The sequence below is a fragment of the Amphibalanus amphitrite genome, unplaced genomic scaffold, assembly GCF_019059575.1.
Source record: "Amphibalanus amphitrite isolate SeventyFive unplaced genomic scaffold, NRLGWU_Aamphi_draft 001695F_arrow, whole genome shotgun sequence".
Taxonomy (NCBI): Eukaryota; Metazoa; Arthropoda; class Thecostraca; order Balanomorpha; family Balanidae; genus Amphibalanus; species Amphibalanus amphitrite.
Window position 1 is genome coordinate 103,324 of NW_024883188.1, and position 18,474 is coordinate 121,797.

At 48.8% G+C, this 18,474-nt stretch overlaps 1 protein-coding gene across 6 annotated transcripts; it reads left to right on the forward strand.

Annotated features, from left to right (window-relative positions):
- The first annotated feature begins 677 nt into the window (after positions 1 to 677).
- LOC122374683 (zinc finger protein ZPR1-like) lies at positions 678 to 8,399 on the forward strand. Of its 6 annotated transcripts, XM_043353573.1 has the most exons (8): positions 691 to 713; positions 2,217 to 2,265; positions 3,313 to 3,428; positions 3,633 to 3,773; positions 4,014 to 4,125; positions 4,387 to 4,544; positions 5,073 to 5,240; positions 8,071 to 8,398. In XM_043353573.1, exons 3-8 carry the CDS (start codon positions 3,339 to 3,341, stop codon positions 8,281 to 8,283), a joined length of 882 nt encoding a protein of 293 aa, XP_043209508.1. In that variant the 5' UTR covers positions 691 to 713; positions 2,217 to 2,265; positions 3,313 to 3,338; the 3' UTR covers positions 8,284 to 8,398. The 6 variants fall into 6 exon arrangements, with proteins under 6 accessions (XP_043209513.1, XP_043209508.1, XP_043209509.1 ...); XM_043353578.1 differs by lacking the exon at positions 2,217 to 2,265 and having other exon boundaries at positions 678 to 780; positions 8,071 to 8,399; XM_043353574.1 differs by lacking the exons at positions 691 to 713; positions 2,217 to 2,265 and adding an exon at positions 1,418 to 1,513 and having other exon boundaries at positions 8,071 to 8,399.
- The last annotated feature ends 10,075 nt before the right edge of the window (positions 8,400 to 18,474 follow it).

Consider the following 18,474-nt stretch of genomic DNA (forward strand, 5'->3'; position numbering starts at 1 on the left):
AGTTTTTTTTTTCAGGTCTTTGGGTGGCCGTTGTGAGTGTGCGGTGCTGGGTGCGGAGGGGTGACGGAAATTGAAAAGGCATCGTCGACGGGCTTGCAGTGACCCGGCAACCCGGCATTCCGGGCGACCTGCGCGGGAGGAAAATTATTGGCAGTGCATGCAGGTAACACTTTTTTCTTCAGCCTGGGCGTATCAGGGCACTATCTAAAATCTAGTTAGGTAGGTTTATTTTAAGGTGCAGCTTTGAGCTGCCGCCTGCCGGAGCCGGTCCCAAAGCTAGGTCCTTGATTTGACAGAGAAAGACTCCTTCAGCGGGTGCGCCAGCACCCCGCAAAAACTGGAGCATAAAGTTGCCCTCAAAGCTAGTGTAGGGGAGGGGGTTTCAGACTGTAAAGACTTCTTATATTTCAGGTGGCCGCATTTGTGGCGGCCCGCACTTGAATTATCTGAGGAATGGAGTTTTAGCTCGGCTGTGCCTTCAATTTTAGGAAGTGTAGAGAAAACCTTCGTTTGGTAGCAAATAATTGCGACAGCTGTGACGCCACTGCGACATATACATGATGAATCTTCTCGAAGCATTCGGTAAGGTCGCATATTATATGCATTCTGATAGGTGAATCAGCCTTGCGGAATAGCGTGTTGTGACATGAGAAGCGCCTTGCGCGTGTTGGATGGGTTTCAACCAGTTTCGGTTTCAACACAGGGCAGTATAAGTGCAGTGTTGCCGTCCTGGTACTATAGTACCAGATCTGGTACTTTTTCGACCTTTCTGGTACGGAGGTACGCTTAAACGAAGGGCCTGTTCCAGCGCCTCCAGAAACCTCCAGAAAGCTCCAGAAAGCTCTAGAAACCTCCAGAGAGCGTTCCAGCGCCTCCAGAAAGCTCCAGAAAGCTCTCGCCAAAGCTCCAGAAACCTCCAGTAGCCTCCAGAGAGTTGGGAGGTCCAATTTTCTCTGGAGGCTCTGGTCTACAATTATGGCGCACATGTGACAATCACGAATGTAAACAAAGGACTTTTGACTGATTAATTTACAACTTGAATGTAAAGAAAATTACATTGCTATAATTTTGTTAATCTTTCTTAGTAAAATTGAAAACAAATTTTGTGTTTCAAGAGAGAACAATCGTCATTCTTTTGGTATATGTGATGCCAATCTCCAGAAATCTCCAGATTGCGTTCCAGCGCCTCCAGTAAAACCTCTGGTAGAGCCTCCAGTCAAGAATTTCTACTGGAGGCGCTGGAACAGGCCCATAATCTGGTACTTTTTCGCCGAAATGCATTTTTTGGTATTTTAATATTTCTTTCGATCTAAAAAAAATTCTTTTAGTCAGGAGGGATGGTGTTTCTAACTTTCTCATCATAATGTCTCATGCATCGGATTCGGAATTATTGATACCTATTCCTGTTGTGTGCTAGTATAAACAAGTGGAAAATTCGCGCGCAACGCCGGCTGCCAAGGACGGTCCGCCGGCTACAGGCTGAGGCAGTTGTTCGTCCAAGGCAACATAAGAGGTTGTGTCGTGAGTTGGGAATTGACCGGGCCCAAATGCAGCGATTTGTGGTACGGCTCGTTGTTTATGTACACTGTGCGGCTCGTTATTTATATACACTGTGCGGCTCGTAAGCTGAGATACCAATAACCAATAGTTGGGAATTGTAGTTGTATTGTGAACAGTGAAATGTGAGTTCGGTCGACGGTCGGAGGGCTAAGGAAAGAGGCTAGTTTGAATCACTGTCCCAAAATTGTGCGATTTCGTTGGAAAACTAAATGACACCCAGCAAATAATTTTCCATTCTCACTGGCATATTACCTACTGTGGCAATTTTCGGATTCTGGGTGCAAGCTAGGATCCTGGGTGCAATCGCCAGTCTCAACTGGAGTGCCCCCCCCCCTCGAAGGCAGGATTTCGATTTATCTATTTTTAGGCCAATTTTAAGTAGGTATAGGTACAGTTCGGGAGGTTTCAGAAGAGCGCCTTTCTGCCTTTCAAGGGGCGACGCGGGGAGACGAATGGGTCGAACTACTGGGTCAAATGAGTCATAAATTACTTGCTGGCATGAACATACCGAAATTTTGGCTATTTTTAAGCACTGAATTAATAACAATTTGACCTACTACGATCTGGTACGGTACGCAGCCAAAAACAGCCAATCTGGTACGATTTGGATGCGATCCTGGTACGCTGTAAAATCTGGCCACGGCAACACTGTATAAGTGTGTAACGTGGTAATTTGACAATTTACCTCGGCCTTGCAATTGACAAGTAAGTTAATGTATGTGTTTGTGCGGTAATTCACAGTATACTTACACTTTAGTTTCATATAAGCTCATTTTTCTCTTCTATCTTGATCTTTGCAGACATTTGAAGGTAAAATTACAGAAAGCTTCTGATTCACTTTTCAGACATAAATTTTGCACATTTTTACACTATTTTTATGCTCTGCACTCATTGTTGGTAGTTGTAAGCCAGGTGTCATATTTTCTTGTGAAAAGGTGGCTGGAGCAGTGTGATGCCTGATTTTTGACAAGGTGCCATATCGGCTACTTCAGTTTGGGAAACTACGAGGCGAACGTCAAAAATGGATTGGTCAATAAATGGACTTTTGATGACCATATATGGGTATAAATGCAGCCCCCGCTACTAAGGGTGAAAAACTGTATAACAAGCCGGTACTTGCGGTATCGCGTCCACTTATTGAAGAGAAAAGGCTTCCATTTTTCACTAGGAATTGGTGTGATTTGATTAAATTCGGCGAATTGACTCGAAAATGGCGATAGGAAAACGGCTTTTCTGCAGGTTCTGGGCGTCGCAATCAGCTGGCCATTCAATAAATGGATTGGTTTTATGAAAGAAAATTGTTAAAAGATTTAATTTAATTACAATAAACAAAAATATTTAATTCTAAAATAATAACTTAACTACAATTAGTAAAACCATAAACAAAATAATAAAAATAATGACATTTTTAAACAACGGTACTGCTTACATTTTTTGGCGCGTCTGTTTCAATCCGCCATATTTGCCAATCACGGTTTGACCTTGCGTTGTAACTCTGCGATTTAGAGCCGCCAGCTAATTATGCACCGGGTGAGTGTAGGCCTTGTGTGGTTAAAAAACATTCTTATGCCTTATTTTTTCATTTCAATGCTAAAATTCATTGAAAAGATGAAGTTGTCTGATTTTATGACCATATATGGTCTTCGCCCCGCCCACTCCAGCTGCTGATTGGCTAATCCAATTTTTGTTTGGCTCCTCGTAGTTTCCCCAACTGACTTTTGCTGATTTTATGATTTCTTGCAATATCCACAGGGCATCGATCAGCAACTTCTACCAAAATGGGCACTGTTTTTGAAGAGCTGTCAGCAGACCAGACTGAAGCAGGCACTAGTGAGATCGAGAGCCTGTGTATGAACTGCCAGAAAAATGTGAGCATCAATATGCATGTAGCTGAGCATTGTATGTCCACATTATATGGCCATTGGTTGGTCTTTAGCTTGGTGTTTGATCATTTTCATCTGCTTTTTCTGAAACGTACTTATGCCATATGTCTATTGTCAGCTTAACCAATGTGATCAAATATGATTCCCAAGTCAGTTATTATCATACCTATGACCGATTTCTACTTCTAGGGCACAACTCGACTTCTGCTCACCAAGATACCGTTCTACAAGGAAGTCATTCTCATGTCCTTTGAGTGTCCAGAATGTGGCTACAAAAACAATGAAATACAGTCCGGCCAGGAAATCCAGGATAAAGGAATAACCATCAAGGTAAGCAGTGCACTCAGCATGGAACAAAGTGAGGAGGTGGTGTTTGCCAATTTGTACGTGCTTATTGCTTATTTAGTTCTTTGCCTGAAATATCTGTTAGTCTTATTTTTGTCCTATCCATGTAGTGAAGGCTTGTAACTTAGCTCCATTAAATTAGTGTTTGCTTTCTCGCCCACTAGAAGTCTGGTGCTTCTGTCTTTCTCCCACACAATTTAATTTTCTTGTCTGTCTGATGGCCAGCTGGAGCTGAAGTCTGCTGAGGACATGAACAGGACCGTGGTCAAGTCTGAATATGCCATCATCTCAGTACCAGAACTGGAGCTGGAAATACCAAATACTGTCAAAAAAGCAGGTCAGAAAGTCATCAGTAGGTCGTTTTTACAAAGTCACTTCATTTGAAATTGATATTGACAGCTACAATAATATTTTGCGATGATTAAGTTTTTATGCCAGTGTTTTCAGGTGGAAATGCTGGTTATGAAATTGATGCTACCAGTGTCGTCCCCCTGGCGGACGTTTCCACATTACATGCATCCCCATTGAGCCTAGGTGGCGCTGCAGTCAGTCTAACCTGTCTGTATCACGAGACCGTCCCTCTCCGTCAATCCCTCAGAGGTGACCACCGTGGAGGGCATACTGAGTCGAACGGCGGACGACCTGGCGTCCGATCAGCCCGTGCGGCGCGCCCTGGATGCGGACGCCGCGGACAAAATTGACCAGTTCATCGGCCGACTGAAGGACGTTATTGAACTCCGCACGCCGGCCACGATGGTAAATTGACGATGGGAAAAGGGTCGGGGTGAATGGTGGATGTGTTCAGTGAGAGTTGTAGAGCTCAGTTGAGTTGTATTTAGGTACATGATAGTCCTAGGATGACAGCAGGTGGTGACATTAGCCATGGAGGTTTTGCCTGTAAACTAAACTAAATTAGTGAAGAGCATAACTGGATGAAGATCGTGGCCACTGGTTTGCGTTCTGAATAGAGAGCGGCAGTCCGCAGTCGGCGGCTCCGCCGGACCCGCCCGCAGCGCCTGTTTTAGTCAGGGGCACATTGATACACCTCCCCTCCACCGCCCCAGCCAGGGCAAGCGATCACTCACCAGTAATAGAACTCAGAGGCTAAGTCAAAGTGTCAACTGCCAGTGTACCTCGATTTGGTTTTATGCCATCTATCTCTCATTTCTAGGACTCTCCCGTGACTTGCCTTTGGTTTGCGTTACCCTTAGTAATATCATTTTGCCGGGCCTCATATTTGGGCTTACCTGGCCTGACCTAACCCCCACTTTCTCTCCGTCACAGGTGCTGGATGACCCGTCTGGTAACAGCTACATCGAGAATCGCCTGGCTCCGGCCGCCGACCCCCAGTTGCACACCACTCACTACAGTCGCAGCCGGGAGCAGGACAAGGCGGTGGGCATCACACCGAGCTACGATAACTACGACTTTACAGACGGATCACAGAAACAGGTGAGAGTGGAGACAGACTGGGTGAGAACGCGACGCCTGGTGAGAGCGGCCGGTTAAAACCTCATGGATAGGTGAGAGACAGGCCGGTGAGAAAACGACTGATGTAAAAAAAACAGTGCGGTAGAGGAGGCCGGAGGTGAGAACGCCATGAGACATGGGGATTCGGTGAGAACACACTGAACACAGCGGGTTAAGAGATACCTGATGTGAGAGCTCCCGCGGTGAGACGGTTCCGGTGAGAACGCGTCGCCCGGTGTGCTAGCGGCAGCCCCGCCGGCCGGGCAGTCCGGCTGTTTTTCGCCCGTCGCCGCTCTGTATCCCGGTAGCTCGCCACGCTTTCGCCTCGCTCCGTTATTTGATTTGTCCACAATGTCGCCGTCGTCTGTTTCCATTTCGCTGGTGAACTCTGAGATTCCGTTGATTTAGGCCAGGTGGGCAGGCAAATAAATCGGCTAGCGAACAACACTTTTGTGAAGAATACAATCGTGAAAGGATGTCACCTTGTGGGGAGAGGTTATTTTTGTTTCAGTCACCTTCCTTTGTGTTTGGTTTCGCCCACAATAGTCTGTGGTTGTATGCGTCTTTCTGTTCTCTCCCTCACCCTCTTTCTCCCCTTGGCTCTCTGTTCTCTCGCTCCCTCTATTCTGCTGTCCCCACTGTGCACACACCCGTGTATTTGTGTATGTGTACGTCTTTGTACGAGGGCTATTTTCAGTTCCGTCCTGTCCTCTCAGCAGCCCGGTCCACCCCGGGGGTCGCTGCTGTTATACAGTGTCGTAACGTGTGGTTGACAGTCTGCTCCAGGGCTGTGTAAGGTGGACTTAGTCTGATCTGACCCGTTACTTACATATCTCAGCCGCCAGCGATAGACAAAACCAGAGCGGCATGAAAGGGTATGGTCAGAACAACAAATTAGAGGAGGGTAGGGTAGAGGTAGGGACGGACAGAGGCCCGGCCGTGCCGTCGGTCGATGACACGGCTGTGCTATCGCCGGGCGCTAATACCGCCGGATCCCGCTAACGCCTAATGATTGCGTTGACGCGTGGGATACGCCTGTTTTCGGCGCCGCCCGGCGGTGTTTGTAGGGGATTAGAGCTGCCGGCCGCGGGGCGTCACGTAGTGGTGGGGGCGTCAGCGCTGAGCTGGGCTTCAGAGGCAGTGTCCGACTCTGATTGTGCTGCCCTGCAGAATTGAGGACGGGGTAGGATAGGGTCAAAGAAAGTTCGTATAAAATGATATCTTCGTGAATGACCAGCTTTGATGGGAGCTCGACAAAGAAATGGTATGCAGGCCAAGGGTTATGGATGTTTTCAACGTGCCATTGACGTATATATGTCGCACTGTTTTCAATCTGACACAAGCAGTTCGGAATGTGATACTCAGACGTGTGCGGTGTGAACTATGAAGCTTTGTCCTGCCTCCGTATGCCGGTTGCGTGTCTGCGGCGGGAAGTAATTTTACACCCGGTCAACGTTCTGTTTTACGATGTTTTTGTGACCAGAAACTCTAGATATATGGCGCGCCAGGATGCGTTTTGCGTCGACTTCATCATTTTCCTGAGAAATTTACGACCCCATCTTCTGTTTTTAATTATGCTGTTCGGTCTTCCAAGCCCAGTGCATTTCCCGACAGACCGAAGCGAACCATGAGTCTTGTATAACTTCCCACTAATATGCACCATTGCAGAGCATTCCCGTCGGATGCAACATACCACCACAGACATTTCTGATATTGCATGCCTCGGTTGAAATACCGCTCCGAGCTCCGATAGGCTCCCAAAATACACACAGTGGCTGGCATAGGTCCGTAAAACTCCCGGTGAGCACATTAAAGGCTGATAGGTGCGCTGACGTGGGGAATAGGCTAGACGACAGGTGGGGGCGAGTTTCGACTGTCTGATACCCTGCACCAGTCGGTCGGTGGAGCGTGACAGGCCGCCTTGGACTGTCCCGAATCACCTTAGGTGGGGAAGTGGATGTGTGCGGGGCTGCTGCTTACTTGAAATAGTCTATGGGAGTGTGCCGGTTCGGTCTAGCCGCCCTGAGTCTTTCAGTACGGTTGCGCTGGGCTGGTTTAGCGGCCCTAAGCCGACCGATGGTGAGCATACATCACGGTCGTCTGGCCGTCGGCCCGTCCCGGCGGCCCGGCGGCGGTGCCCATCGGTCACGGCTCTCAGAGCCAGCCGGTCGGATCCCGGCGGTCGGGTGGAGGGGTGGAAGAGGGGGTGGAGAGGAGGACGTGGAGGTCACGGGATGATCATAGACCTTACCCTCTGTACCGCTGTGGATCCCTGACTACTAGCCACTAACGTCCGGGACCGCGACTGCTACCATCCAGCTCAGCGCTGTGTGCTAATGACTACGATTTCTTGACAGGATTTTGCTTATTCGAACGTAGTGTTCACGTGCGCATGCAGTTCGTTCTAGAATGTGTTTAGTACTATGTGCATTATAACACTTGGCGCCGATGGATTTCGTTTCTGCTTCAACTTTGTGCAATATCAAGTGTTGGCGCGAACGTGTCAGAGCGAGTGACGCTAGCTTACTTGTGCTTCTGAAGTGTTGTCGGACTCGTTCATTATTCAGCCCAAACAATATAAGTGGCGCTTTCTTTGAACACTGAATGGCCTTTCATTATAACGTGCCACTTATTGTCATATTTAAATATGTAGGTCCTAAAGCTACACACTTCTTCATTGACGTGTTGTCGCAGGTGTTGGCCGTTGATGCGCAGTCCCGACAGCCCTCAGCCCTGTGTACCGACAGCTCCCATCCATGCGTGTTGTGTATTACACCCGCGGTGCTGACCTGACCCCCTCCCCCTCCCTCAGGATCCTGACCCGGATAGGGTGGACCCGGACAATGTCACCCCCGATATGCTGAAGGGAGAGGTGCTCACGTTCCCCACCAACTGTCCGTCGTGCACAGCGCCCTGCCAGACCAACATGAAGGTCACAGGTCAGTCAGATGAGTCACAGTCGAAGTTACAGGTCGGTTTGACGGGTGACAGGGCGTTACAGGTCAGTCGGACGTGGTTTCAGTGAAAATGATCACTGGTCAGTCAGGTGGATCGAACGGAGTCACAGACAGTCAGACGGGCCACGTACGAGTATTCATTGTGTCATTTGTATCTTTTCAATACAATTGCGGACAACAGCTCTGACCATTAAAACTGGCATGCCCTACTGCACACCAGAATGTGCACTCTCCACTCAATAGACGTTCAATGGCAGCCTCCCTCAGCACAATCGACCTGGATACTTTGTGTGCCACGCTCGCGGTGATGAAACCGTCCAATTCAACAGGAATTGACGGAATTAGCGTGCTGATGCTGCAGAAGTTTTTCTTGGGTGTGAGACATGCTCTGCTTGACGTTGTAAACTCGAGCCTTGTCACCGGTACAGTGCCGCACGCCTGGAAGCATGCGCTAGTCACACCCATTCCTAAAGCCGGAATTGCCACCGAACCGTCCGATACTCGACCCATCTCGATTCTGCCAGCAATAATGAAAATTGTCGAGCGCGTTGTACAGGCGCAGCTCATTGCTTATCTCGAGGACAATTGCCTGCTCTCCGATTGTCAACACGGGTACCGTAAATTCCGTTCCACTGAAACCGCACTGCACGTGATCACCGATCTGGCGCTTCACGCTATGGACAACGGCGAGATAAGTATTCTAGTACTTCTCGATTTATCTAAATGTTTTGACGTTGTTCCGCATGACAAGCTGTTAGAAAAGCTGTCTCTCTACGGCATCACTACCAAATGGTTCCGTGACTATTTGGCCGACCATGCGCAGCAGGTGCAGGTACGGTGCGCAGACGGAAGGATGCTACTTTCTGATGAAAAGAGCAATGTGATCGGTGTATACCAGGGCGGCGCCCTCAGTTGTATTCTGTACATGCTGTTTGCGAACGACCTTAGCTTGCATGTGCCGGACGGTGTTAGTGTTGTCCAGTATGCTGACGACACACAACTGATAGTGACAGGCAGAAAGTGTGACTTACCACAGCTCGTCGCCCGTATGGAGCACGCACTCGACATGTTGTATCAGTGGTTTTGCTTCAACCGGATGAAGCTCAACTCCAAGAAGACGCAGATGTTAGTGCTAGGTACCCCCTCAATGCTGCGCAATGTACCACCTGTGACGTTGACCTTCAATGGAGATGTCATTCCAGACTCAGGAGTAGTTAAAAACCTCGGTGTTCAACTTGACAGGTATCTAAATTTTGAGGCTCAGATAGACAATATGTCCCATAAGTGCGCCGGTATTCTGATAGCCCTAAGTCACGCACGTCACGTCATGCCTAGACCTGTGTTAAAGGGCATCACAGAAGCTCTAGTGTTATCCATTGTGCGCTACTGCATGTCGGTGTATGGGTCTTGTACTAGCACACAGCTGCACCGTGTACAGAAGACAATCAACTTCTGCGCACGTGTCGTGACCGGGAAAAGGCGATGTGATCACATCTCGGGTGCCATATCGAGCCTCGGCTGGCTCACGGCCGAACAGTTGGTGGCTTACCATACCTTGTGTGCAGTCGAGCGGACGATGAAGTCAGGTCATCCGGACTTTCTTCTTAAGACCTTCGGACAGCGAGCCCACCAGCGGCATGATCATAACACCAGGCGAGCGGACTCGTTTACCCTTCCGGCCATCCGTGTGGAGGCCGGCAGGCGGCGACTCTGTTACCGCGGTGTGTCGCTGCTGAACGACAGCGGCATTGAGCCTGGCACTTTGTCTTTCCGGGCAGATGCCAGGCTGTTCGCTGGATCTCTCTGATTCACGATATCGGTTCTGGTGCGAGTGTATGCATGGTATGCGAATGTTTGTAGTCATTTCCGTGTATCTGTTCCAACTTCCCATTGTATTACCATTCAGACGCGAATAAGTGAAAAGCCATGTAATCGTGGATCTTATTCAAATAAATCTGTTCTGTTCTGTTCTGTTCCCGGGTATGAGATATAACCTACATCTGACTTTCTATTCAGTTGGCTGTGCTGCCCGTCACATGTGCCTTCCATCCCCATGCGTGGACTTCCCATAACTAGAAACTCCGTTGTGATCGGTCTGTAAGGAACGAACTAGGTTTCTGTATGCCATTGGATCCGTCGCTCTGTGTGATGGTGGGATGGATGCTGATTGCTGAACAAAGAATGACAGTTGGCGCAATCAACTGACTGAGCTCCCTCACGATACAGCCCGCGGCGTGGCAGTTGAACCATACGCGATCGCAATGAATGATCATCTAAAGGGAGAAAAATGCTTGTTAGGCTCTTGCCTCCTAGCATCGGATTACACTCCATAGTGAAGGAAGATGGCCATTCTGTTTGACCGGTCTATAGAAGGTCACCGCTGTCCTGCGGGAAAAGCGAGATTGCGAGTAAGCGGGAATTAGGCTTCAGTATTACGTATTACCAAACACGGTGGTATTAAACGAAAATATTGGAATTTTGTTGCATTGATTACAGTTTTCTGTTTGATGCGGTTTCCTTGTCAGTGTTAAAGGGATGTGACATCCGGGAGTCTGTAGATTTGAAAGGTGTGATAAGGTACTTCAAGTTCAGGGTGAGTGGAGGGCTCAGCCGGGCGCCGGATACTCTCTCTCTCTCTCTCTCTCTCCTCATCTCTCTCTCTCTCTCTCTCTCTCCTCTCTCTCTCTCTCTCTCTCTCTCTCTCCTCTCTCTCTCTCTCTCTCTCTCTCTCTCTCTCTCTCCTCTCTCTCTCTCTCTCTCTCCCTCTCTCTCTCTCTCTCTCCTCTCTCTCTCTCTCTCTCCTCTCTCTCTCTCTCTCTCTCTCCCTCTTCCCTTCCAGCGTCGCTGCCGTGGAAGATGTTCGGCCTCTCTCTCTCCCTTCCTAGCCGGTACTCTCGAGGCGGTAACCGTTTTTCGCCGGCCGAAGCAGTGTTAGTCTGGGAGATGGCAGATGCGGTCCATCTTTTCTAGCCGCTCACCACGTCTTAAGGCCGTGTTACACTGCCGAATTTTGGCCACGACCCTGTCGCCGAATCACGTCGTGTAGGAAATCGGCGAACAGTTCACTGACAGAGACGAACAGTTCGCCGACAGAGCCCGATTTGCAGAAAACGGGTGGGGGCCCCCCTAATCGTGCGCGGGTTGAAGCTGATTCATGATTCGGCGAACATCGCGAATGAATGGCGAATCTGTGGCGAACAGTCGGCGATACCTTGGCAACAAGTCGGCGCACGCAGCGACATGTCGGCGGCGACTCAGCGACTGTTTGGCGATCATGTTCGTTTATTATAAGTTCGGCGAACGGCCACGAAATTTTCATTTTTCATGAAATATTCGTGGCGGTCGTGACGAACCGTAAAGCCCTTGTTACACTGCCGAATTTTGGTACACGAATGTGCACGAATATGCAAGTCATCCTATGTCGTGGACCGATTCGGGATCTTTCTTCCACGGTCTTGGCATTTCGCAGACCAGTCGGTGCCCACCGCGCGACTTTTACGGTTCGTCACGACCGCCACGAATATTTCATGAAAAATGAAAATTTCGTGGCCGTTCGCCGAACTAATAATAAACGAACATGATCGCCAAACACTCGCCGAGTCACCGCCGACATGTCGCTACGTGCGCCGACTTGTTGCCAAGGTATCGGCGACTATTCGCAACAGATTCGCCATTCATTCGCGATGTTCGCCGAATCATGGATCAGCTTCGACCCGCGCACGATTAGGGGGGCCCCCACCCGTTGTCTGCAAATCGGGCTCTGTCGGCGAACTGTTCGCCTCTGTCGGTGAACTGTTCGCCGATTTCCTACACGACGTGATTCGGCGACAGGGTCGTGGCCAAAATTCGGCAGTGTAACACGGCCTTAAGAGTCGCGCATTGGACACCGACTGGTCTGCGAAATGCCAAGACCGTGGAAGAAAGATCCCGAATCGGTCCGCGACATAGGATGATTTGCATATCCGTGCACATTCGTGTACCAAAATTCGGCAGTGTAACAAGGGCTTTAAGGTGCCCTGACACTTGCACGACTTTCGATCACGATTTTGTCGTGGCAAGCCGTGCCATTTTCGTGCACGAACTGGGATGGCTCCCGCACTGTTCACGACAAGTGCACGACCAGTTCACGACGATTTCACGAATAATTCACGAATGCGTGCCCATCAGTGTCCACATTGGCACGGACTGGTACGACGAGTTCACGCATACTTTCCGCATAGTTTGCGCATAGTTTACGCACTTCCCGCATTGGCACGACAAGTTTGCGCAATTTGTGCCAACTTGGGCATGCCAAATAAAACTGGGACCTCCCATCTACCAATTTCTCCGTGTCCTGGCCTGACCCATCGTGAGCTCCAGTGACGCAAATGTCCTGACCGTACCTAATGTGACCAGTTTGACCTGGACTGACCTATCGTGACTTTGGCTGACCTCTGTGACCTGGCGTGACCCATCGTGACCTCATGGTGTCCTTTCTGACCTAACCTGGCACCGTGTGACCTAATTTGACCTCTGTGACCTAACCTGAGCCCGTGTGACCTAGTTTGACCTCTTTGACCTGAAATGACCCGTTAAATACATTTTCGGTCATAACTTCCCATCTAGGCGTCCAATCGACTCGGGAAAAACACCAAACAATCCCAAATTTCGCGCTGCGAAGCAAGCCGAGATCCACACATTGACAAGCGCTGGTACGACGAGTTCACAAATACTTTTCGCATAGTTTGCGCATTGTTTACGCACTTCCCGCACCGTCCCGACGAGTTCACGACGAGTTCACGAACAATTTGCGCATAGTTCACGATTCGGTCACGAAATTTTGTCGTGACCAAAACTTTGAACATTTCAAAGTTCTCGCCCCGACATGGCACGAAGTCACGACGAGCTACCGCACACTTCACGTCAGTTTGCGACTAGTATGCGCACGGGCACGATTCGATTCGTGCCAATGCGTGCCACAAAATCGTGCAAGTGTCAGGGCCCCTTTATGGGCATTAGTCCCGCCCTGGCACCATTCTAACAGCACTCTGCGCTTTTGCAACCCGCATAATGTGAATAGTTAAGTCTATAAAAATAAGGGCCAGTGGTTGGTGACAAGCTAAATAAAGGCAACATAAATGTTTTCAATGACAATTTCAACAAGATGTTGATGCTTGGTGTTTTAATAGTGGTGCTAGTTTCTGGCGCGATTAATTTACGATAAGACAGGTGTCGACTTATCAAATGTCTGTCGTGATTTGGATTGCGGCCATCGTCCCATAATTTAATCATACTCTATGTCGATTCCCATATAAACCTAGTTCAGAACATTTGCAGCAATGCTGTCTGAAGTATGAAATAAATAAAAGTATGAAATAAATTTATTGTCTCTAATCTTCTGTACCAATATGCTGTCAAGTGTCATATCTTCCGCCTATGCACATTCTCCGGACACTAAAAGCATGTCACACGGCGCACGTCCCATCGTTATCTTCCTGAGCCCTGTTTTCCGTATTTGTGCTCCTGTGACACTCAGGGTATTATATCTCGGAGGGAACCACCTATAGCTATGCATAGCACACACAGATGCGCCTGTTCCGTTCTTGCGTCAATGATTCTGACTACTGACCGATGATCAGATGACCTGTCAGTCTTTTTTAGTTCAAATGGATCTTGTGCAGTGTATCAGTTTAGCGTGTATTTCATATTTATTATTTATTTATATTATATCATTTTTATTATTTATTTATTTATTATATTTATTAGCCGGTCCCGTAGCTCAGTTGGTAGAGCGTTGGACTCCGCGTGGTGAGAGCACGCGTTCCCGGTTATAACAGTCCGGGTTCGAAGCGCGACGGGCGCTTGACATTTATGGGCCTCCTGACAGGTATGGTTGCGGTTGGTGGCAGGCCGTAGTCAGGTGAAGTCAGCGAGGGGACCGGCCGTGCGCGGCTATGTGCGCACGTTAAACTTTGGACTCTAAATTCTGCCATAGAACTGGAATTGCGCGATCGGAGGGTAGAGGGCAGGGTCACCGCAACAAGCTTCGCTTAGCGGTGTCTCTGTCCTTGTGAATCCTTCGTATCAAAAGGTTCGGACTAAATTTATAAAAAAAAAATATATTTGTGAGTTGTGAGTACTGCTTTAGTGCTTTTCTAACCAACTAAGTCTGTCAAGTCAAATGCTGGGATGCGTTTTTCAGCAGTGCCAGAACCACTGACACCGGTAGGGTGTTTTAATTTAGATTACTGTGCTGGACGTCGCTAATTCACTAAGCGCTACTATCATGCCTTCCAAGTTATTGTGCGCGCCCTTTTACCGTTCAGTTTACAAACTCCCGTCGCTTCGGGAACGTTCAGTCGGCTGCGTGTGTCAAATGGTTGTCGTAAGCGGTCGGGGAGCCGGGCAGTTGTCCGCACCTCCGGCCAATATTGTTCCCTGTGCCCTGTTTATGCTGAGCTCCTGAATACCCCTGAGCCCCTGTAAGCTGGACGCGTGCGGGGGCAACCCTTACCGGTCGCTCCGCGGTCGGGCGCTGTTTTCGGAAATCGGCGGCGTGCCAGCAGTATGTCGGAGAATATTAGAGTCGTTACTCGCGCGAACGAGTGTATGTGCGCGCTGTGCTTCCCGCCAGTGACGGAGACATGCGGTGACTTCTTGGTAGACAGCGCCGAAATAACGTCCCAGAGGTCGTGTGCGTGCCATATGATACCGATGACCTTGTTAGTTTGGTAGCTGGTGTGTGCCTCCCGTATCTGTATTCTTTGGCGTCTGGTTGCGGCATTATCAAGAGTGATTTGTCTCTCGTTTCGATTCAGTTTACCTTTCCTTCCATAAGTTCCCTCCTCTCCACCCGAATAAAGTCAGATGAGGCGACGATGCCCTTTATTCGTGCAATTCCTTACATGCGTGCGTATCGGTATTCTAATGATTTGGTCTTTTATAGAAAGCATGCAGATCCTACCTGAGCTGCTCCTCCGATGTTCGCCCTCGAATTTCGAATTCTTGGTCAAATGCTCTCTTAACCCGCGTCCCGCTGGGGGGGGGGGGGGCAGAATCTGCCCCCCCTCCCGTTTTTCGCCAATAACTTCTAAACGCGTTACGCCAGCGACGTCAAACTTTCAGTACCTTATCATACATCAATTTGACACGTTCCCTGAAAATTTGAGCGAAATCCGTCGGAAAATTTTTGAGAAATTGACGTTTTAGTGACGTCATGTTCGCCATTTTCGCCTCAAAAACGGCAAAATTTCAAACGCCGCTAACATCTTCATTTTTAAAGGAATCAAGCCGTAACAAAAAAGGTTATGCGTGATTCTACTTTGTCTATCAAATGGCTATCTCGGTTTTTTAAAAATGTTGGATTTTGGCCAAATTTTTTCCAAAAAACTGACTTTTTTGGGAAAATATTTATAAAATCCAAAATTTTGAGTTTATCGAAAAAACCGGAATATATGTCAAAGAAGTGGTCTATGTGCACCTACATACCAATTTTTAGAAGAATCGGTTCAAAAATGTGGGAGTTATTCAAAATTTTATGACGTCACGACACACAAAAATTTTGAAAAATGATTTTTTTGGAAGTTCTAGACCTCGTACGGAAACAAAAATAGCACCATTCGATTCGCCGTGAAAAACTGCATCGGATAGACACCTTTTTAGGCCTTAACAACCAACTTCAAAATTTGACCTCACTTGACCTGACCTTGACCTGACCTCGACCTCAAATTCATCCAGAGGTGGTCCATATCACTTATTGAGTGTGCCTATTGAATTCCATGAGTAAAATGACCCATAAAACATGTGTCGCACATGCCCTTTTCTATATTTTGTTTTTGGTGACCTGACCTGACCTGACTTGACCTTGACCTTGACCTTTGAATGACATTGTGTGCAACGAATATTGTCTTGGTAGTCTAAGAACACGTTTTGGGCAATCAGTCTCAGTCCATTCTTCGGCAAATACGGTGCAAGGCCGATACTGTAGAAACTTGCATTTTGTACCCTTGACCTGACCTTGACCTGACCTCTGACCTACTTAAGCAAAAAAATTTGGGCTCTTAAGATCCGCCTTGCTGAGAGCTTTCGATTGCCGTTTTCCCCGTCTTTCTACGACCATCGGTTCGGAAGTTAGACAGGGGGGGGGGGGGCAGAATCTGCCAGTGGGGCAGAATCTGCCCCCCCCCCCCCCCAGCAGGGCGCGTATGGCTGAATAGCCCAGCGGGGCGCGGGTTAATTAGCGTTTCTACGCTAACGGTTCAATGAAATGACCTGTTTCAGCTGTGAAATCATTCCGTTCGACCTCTGCGCCGGTTGGAAATAGCACAGCCGAGTATGTCGATGTGTCCGATCCCAGCCAACAAATGACCATCTGGGCGCTTGGCCACACCCTTCTGTTTGTTGTTCTGTTTTCTCTCCTCTCCTCTCCTCTCCTCTCCTCTCCTCTTCTCTCCTCTCCTCTCCTCTTCTCTCCTCTCCTCTCCTCTTCTCTCCTCTTCTCTCCTCTCCTCTCCTCTCCTCTCCTCTCCTCTCCTCTGTGTGCCCCGCTCGTAGCTCAGTTGCTCAGCTGTCCCGTTCATGACGCTCGGACCGGCCCCGAACCGACGAAGTGGTTGGTCATGGGCCCGTTTAAAGTAGGTGGCGCCACTGTGGCTATCTGGACACACAAAACGCCGAGCTTCTTGTCAGCGCCCAGCGGGCTAGCTAGATTCTGACTGCATTTTGTTGTTACTGACCAAAATATAATTGCAGTTGACTTCAGGGAGCACTTTTATACGATATTAACTTTTTAACTTGACGCTTTGGTGTGTATGTAGTTTTAGATGCGAAGAGACGTCGACAGGAAGTCTCACGTCCATCCGCCCTTTGGTCCAGATTAGTGAGCTTCGTATACGCGCAGACGAGCCAATCCCACGTCCGTTTGGCTCGCATTGATGCTGCCCGAATTGAGCTGATGCCCCTGCTGATGAGGGTAACCGTCTGCTCCGGTGGCGTTTCCCCATTCGAATCCTTCTTTACTGGCCATAAATCGCCCGGCAGAGCCGCCCGGCCCCACTGTTACTGCGTGCGGCGCTCCTCACAGAGCCAATAACCGCCACCGGGCAACTTGGAGAGAAGCGGCGGCCGGCCATCGGCCTCCCTACATCCCCTAAATTCGTCAGCCCGGCCTCAGTCGAGAACAAGATAGAGCCGAGAGCAAAGTTGTGTGACTGGCGGCGATGGCGCCGGTGCTGCCCCTGGCGGCGGCGCGGCCAACTAGCGGAGGCCGGTTATTACGCTGGGCGCGGCGGCACCGGGGCTGTCCCCGGCGGCCCGCTGACGTGTTTACCTCGGATGACGCGACATTCCTGATGTTTTGGTCGCTGCTTATTGCTGCTCCGTCGGGGAGCCAGAGCCGAATTGGCGGCGGATTTTACGAGCGTACCCTATCCGCGCTGGTAGTCTGCGACTGTTTTTGCCAGTTCGGTCTGCGCTCATAACTTCATTCCTGTAAAACGCTCAGAGATTTGAGTATTTTTGCCGAGTGACGGGCTGCCTCCCGCAACTTCAGACAGTCTATGCTGTAAAAAGGACATTATAGAATGAACCATTATAGAACATATCTACTGATCTTCACTCGTTTTACAATGAATTTTCGTTATTAACATGCATCTGCAAAACGTGCGAGCATTAGTTTTTGTTGCGATAATCAGTAAACCTCTGCATATGCTACATAATATTAAAGACTTTTCCCAAATTGCAGGCTTATTTCTCACTATGGTCTCTGTTGCCAGGAAGTGCGATACGTTCCCGTGGGATTGCACTGCACAGCTTTTGTGGTGAAGGGAGCTAATTCCAACAAGGGCTGCTGAGACTTTCCTGAAAACTCAAATGTTCAACAAGTTGTATTTAGTTCATTTACTTGGCAATGGTACCGAAGCAAACTGTATTACGTTCAATTCACGACCCTTGCCACCGAAAAATTAACAATTAGACGATGAATAAATTTTCATTGAGAGCCGCTCATTTCCAATTCAGTTCAGTACGCGGAAGGAGTTTTAATTTCACTAAGGTGAACAAAGCATATATGTAATGGAATAGTAATGGCTATTGAAGTTCAGTTACGCGGAGCCCTATTGGATCTATAGTGGAGCATCAGCCTGGTAATACAGGTGGTAATACAGGTGGTGTACGAAAACTTGCCTATCGCCGCCCACGATGCTGCACAGTGCACATGACATTCGGCGTGCTTTACTGAGGTAGCAATGAGATGGATTGAGCGGGCGAGATAGGGACACGGT

Bases quoted from the DNA above. Each gene is read 5' to 3' on its own strand.
- LOC122374683 (XM_043353578.1), top strand. From the start codon at position 3,339: ATGGGCACTGTTTTTGAAGAGCTGTCAGCAGACCAGACTGAAGCAGGC. The intron at 3,429-3,632 runs GTGAGCATCAAT...TTCTACTTCTAG, and splicing joins GTATGAACTGCCAGAAAAAT to GGCACAACTCGACTTCTGCT. The intron at 3,774-4,013 runs GTAAGCAGTGCA...TCTGATGGCCAG, and splicing joins ATAAAGGAATAACCATCAAG to CTGGAGCTGAAGTCTGCTGA.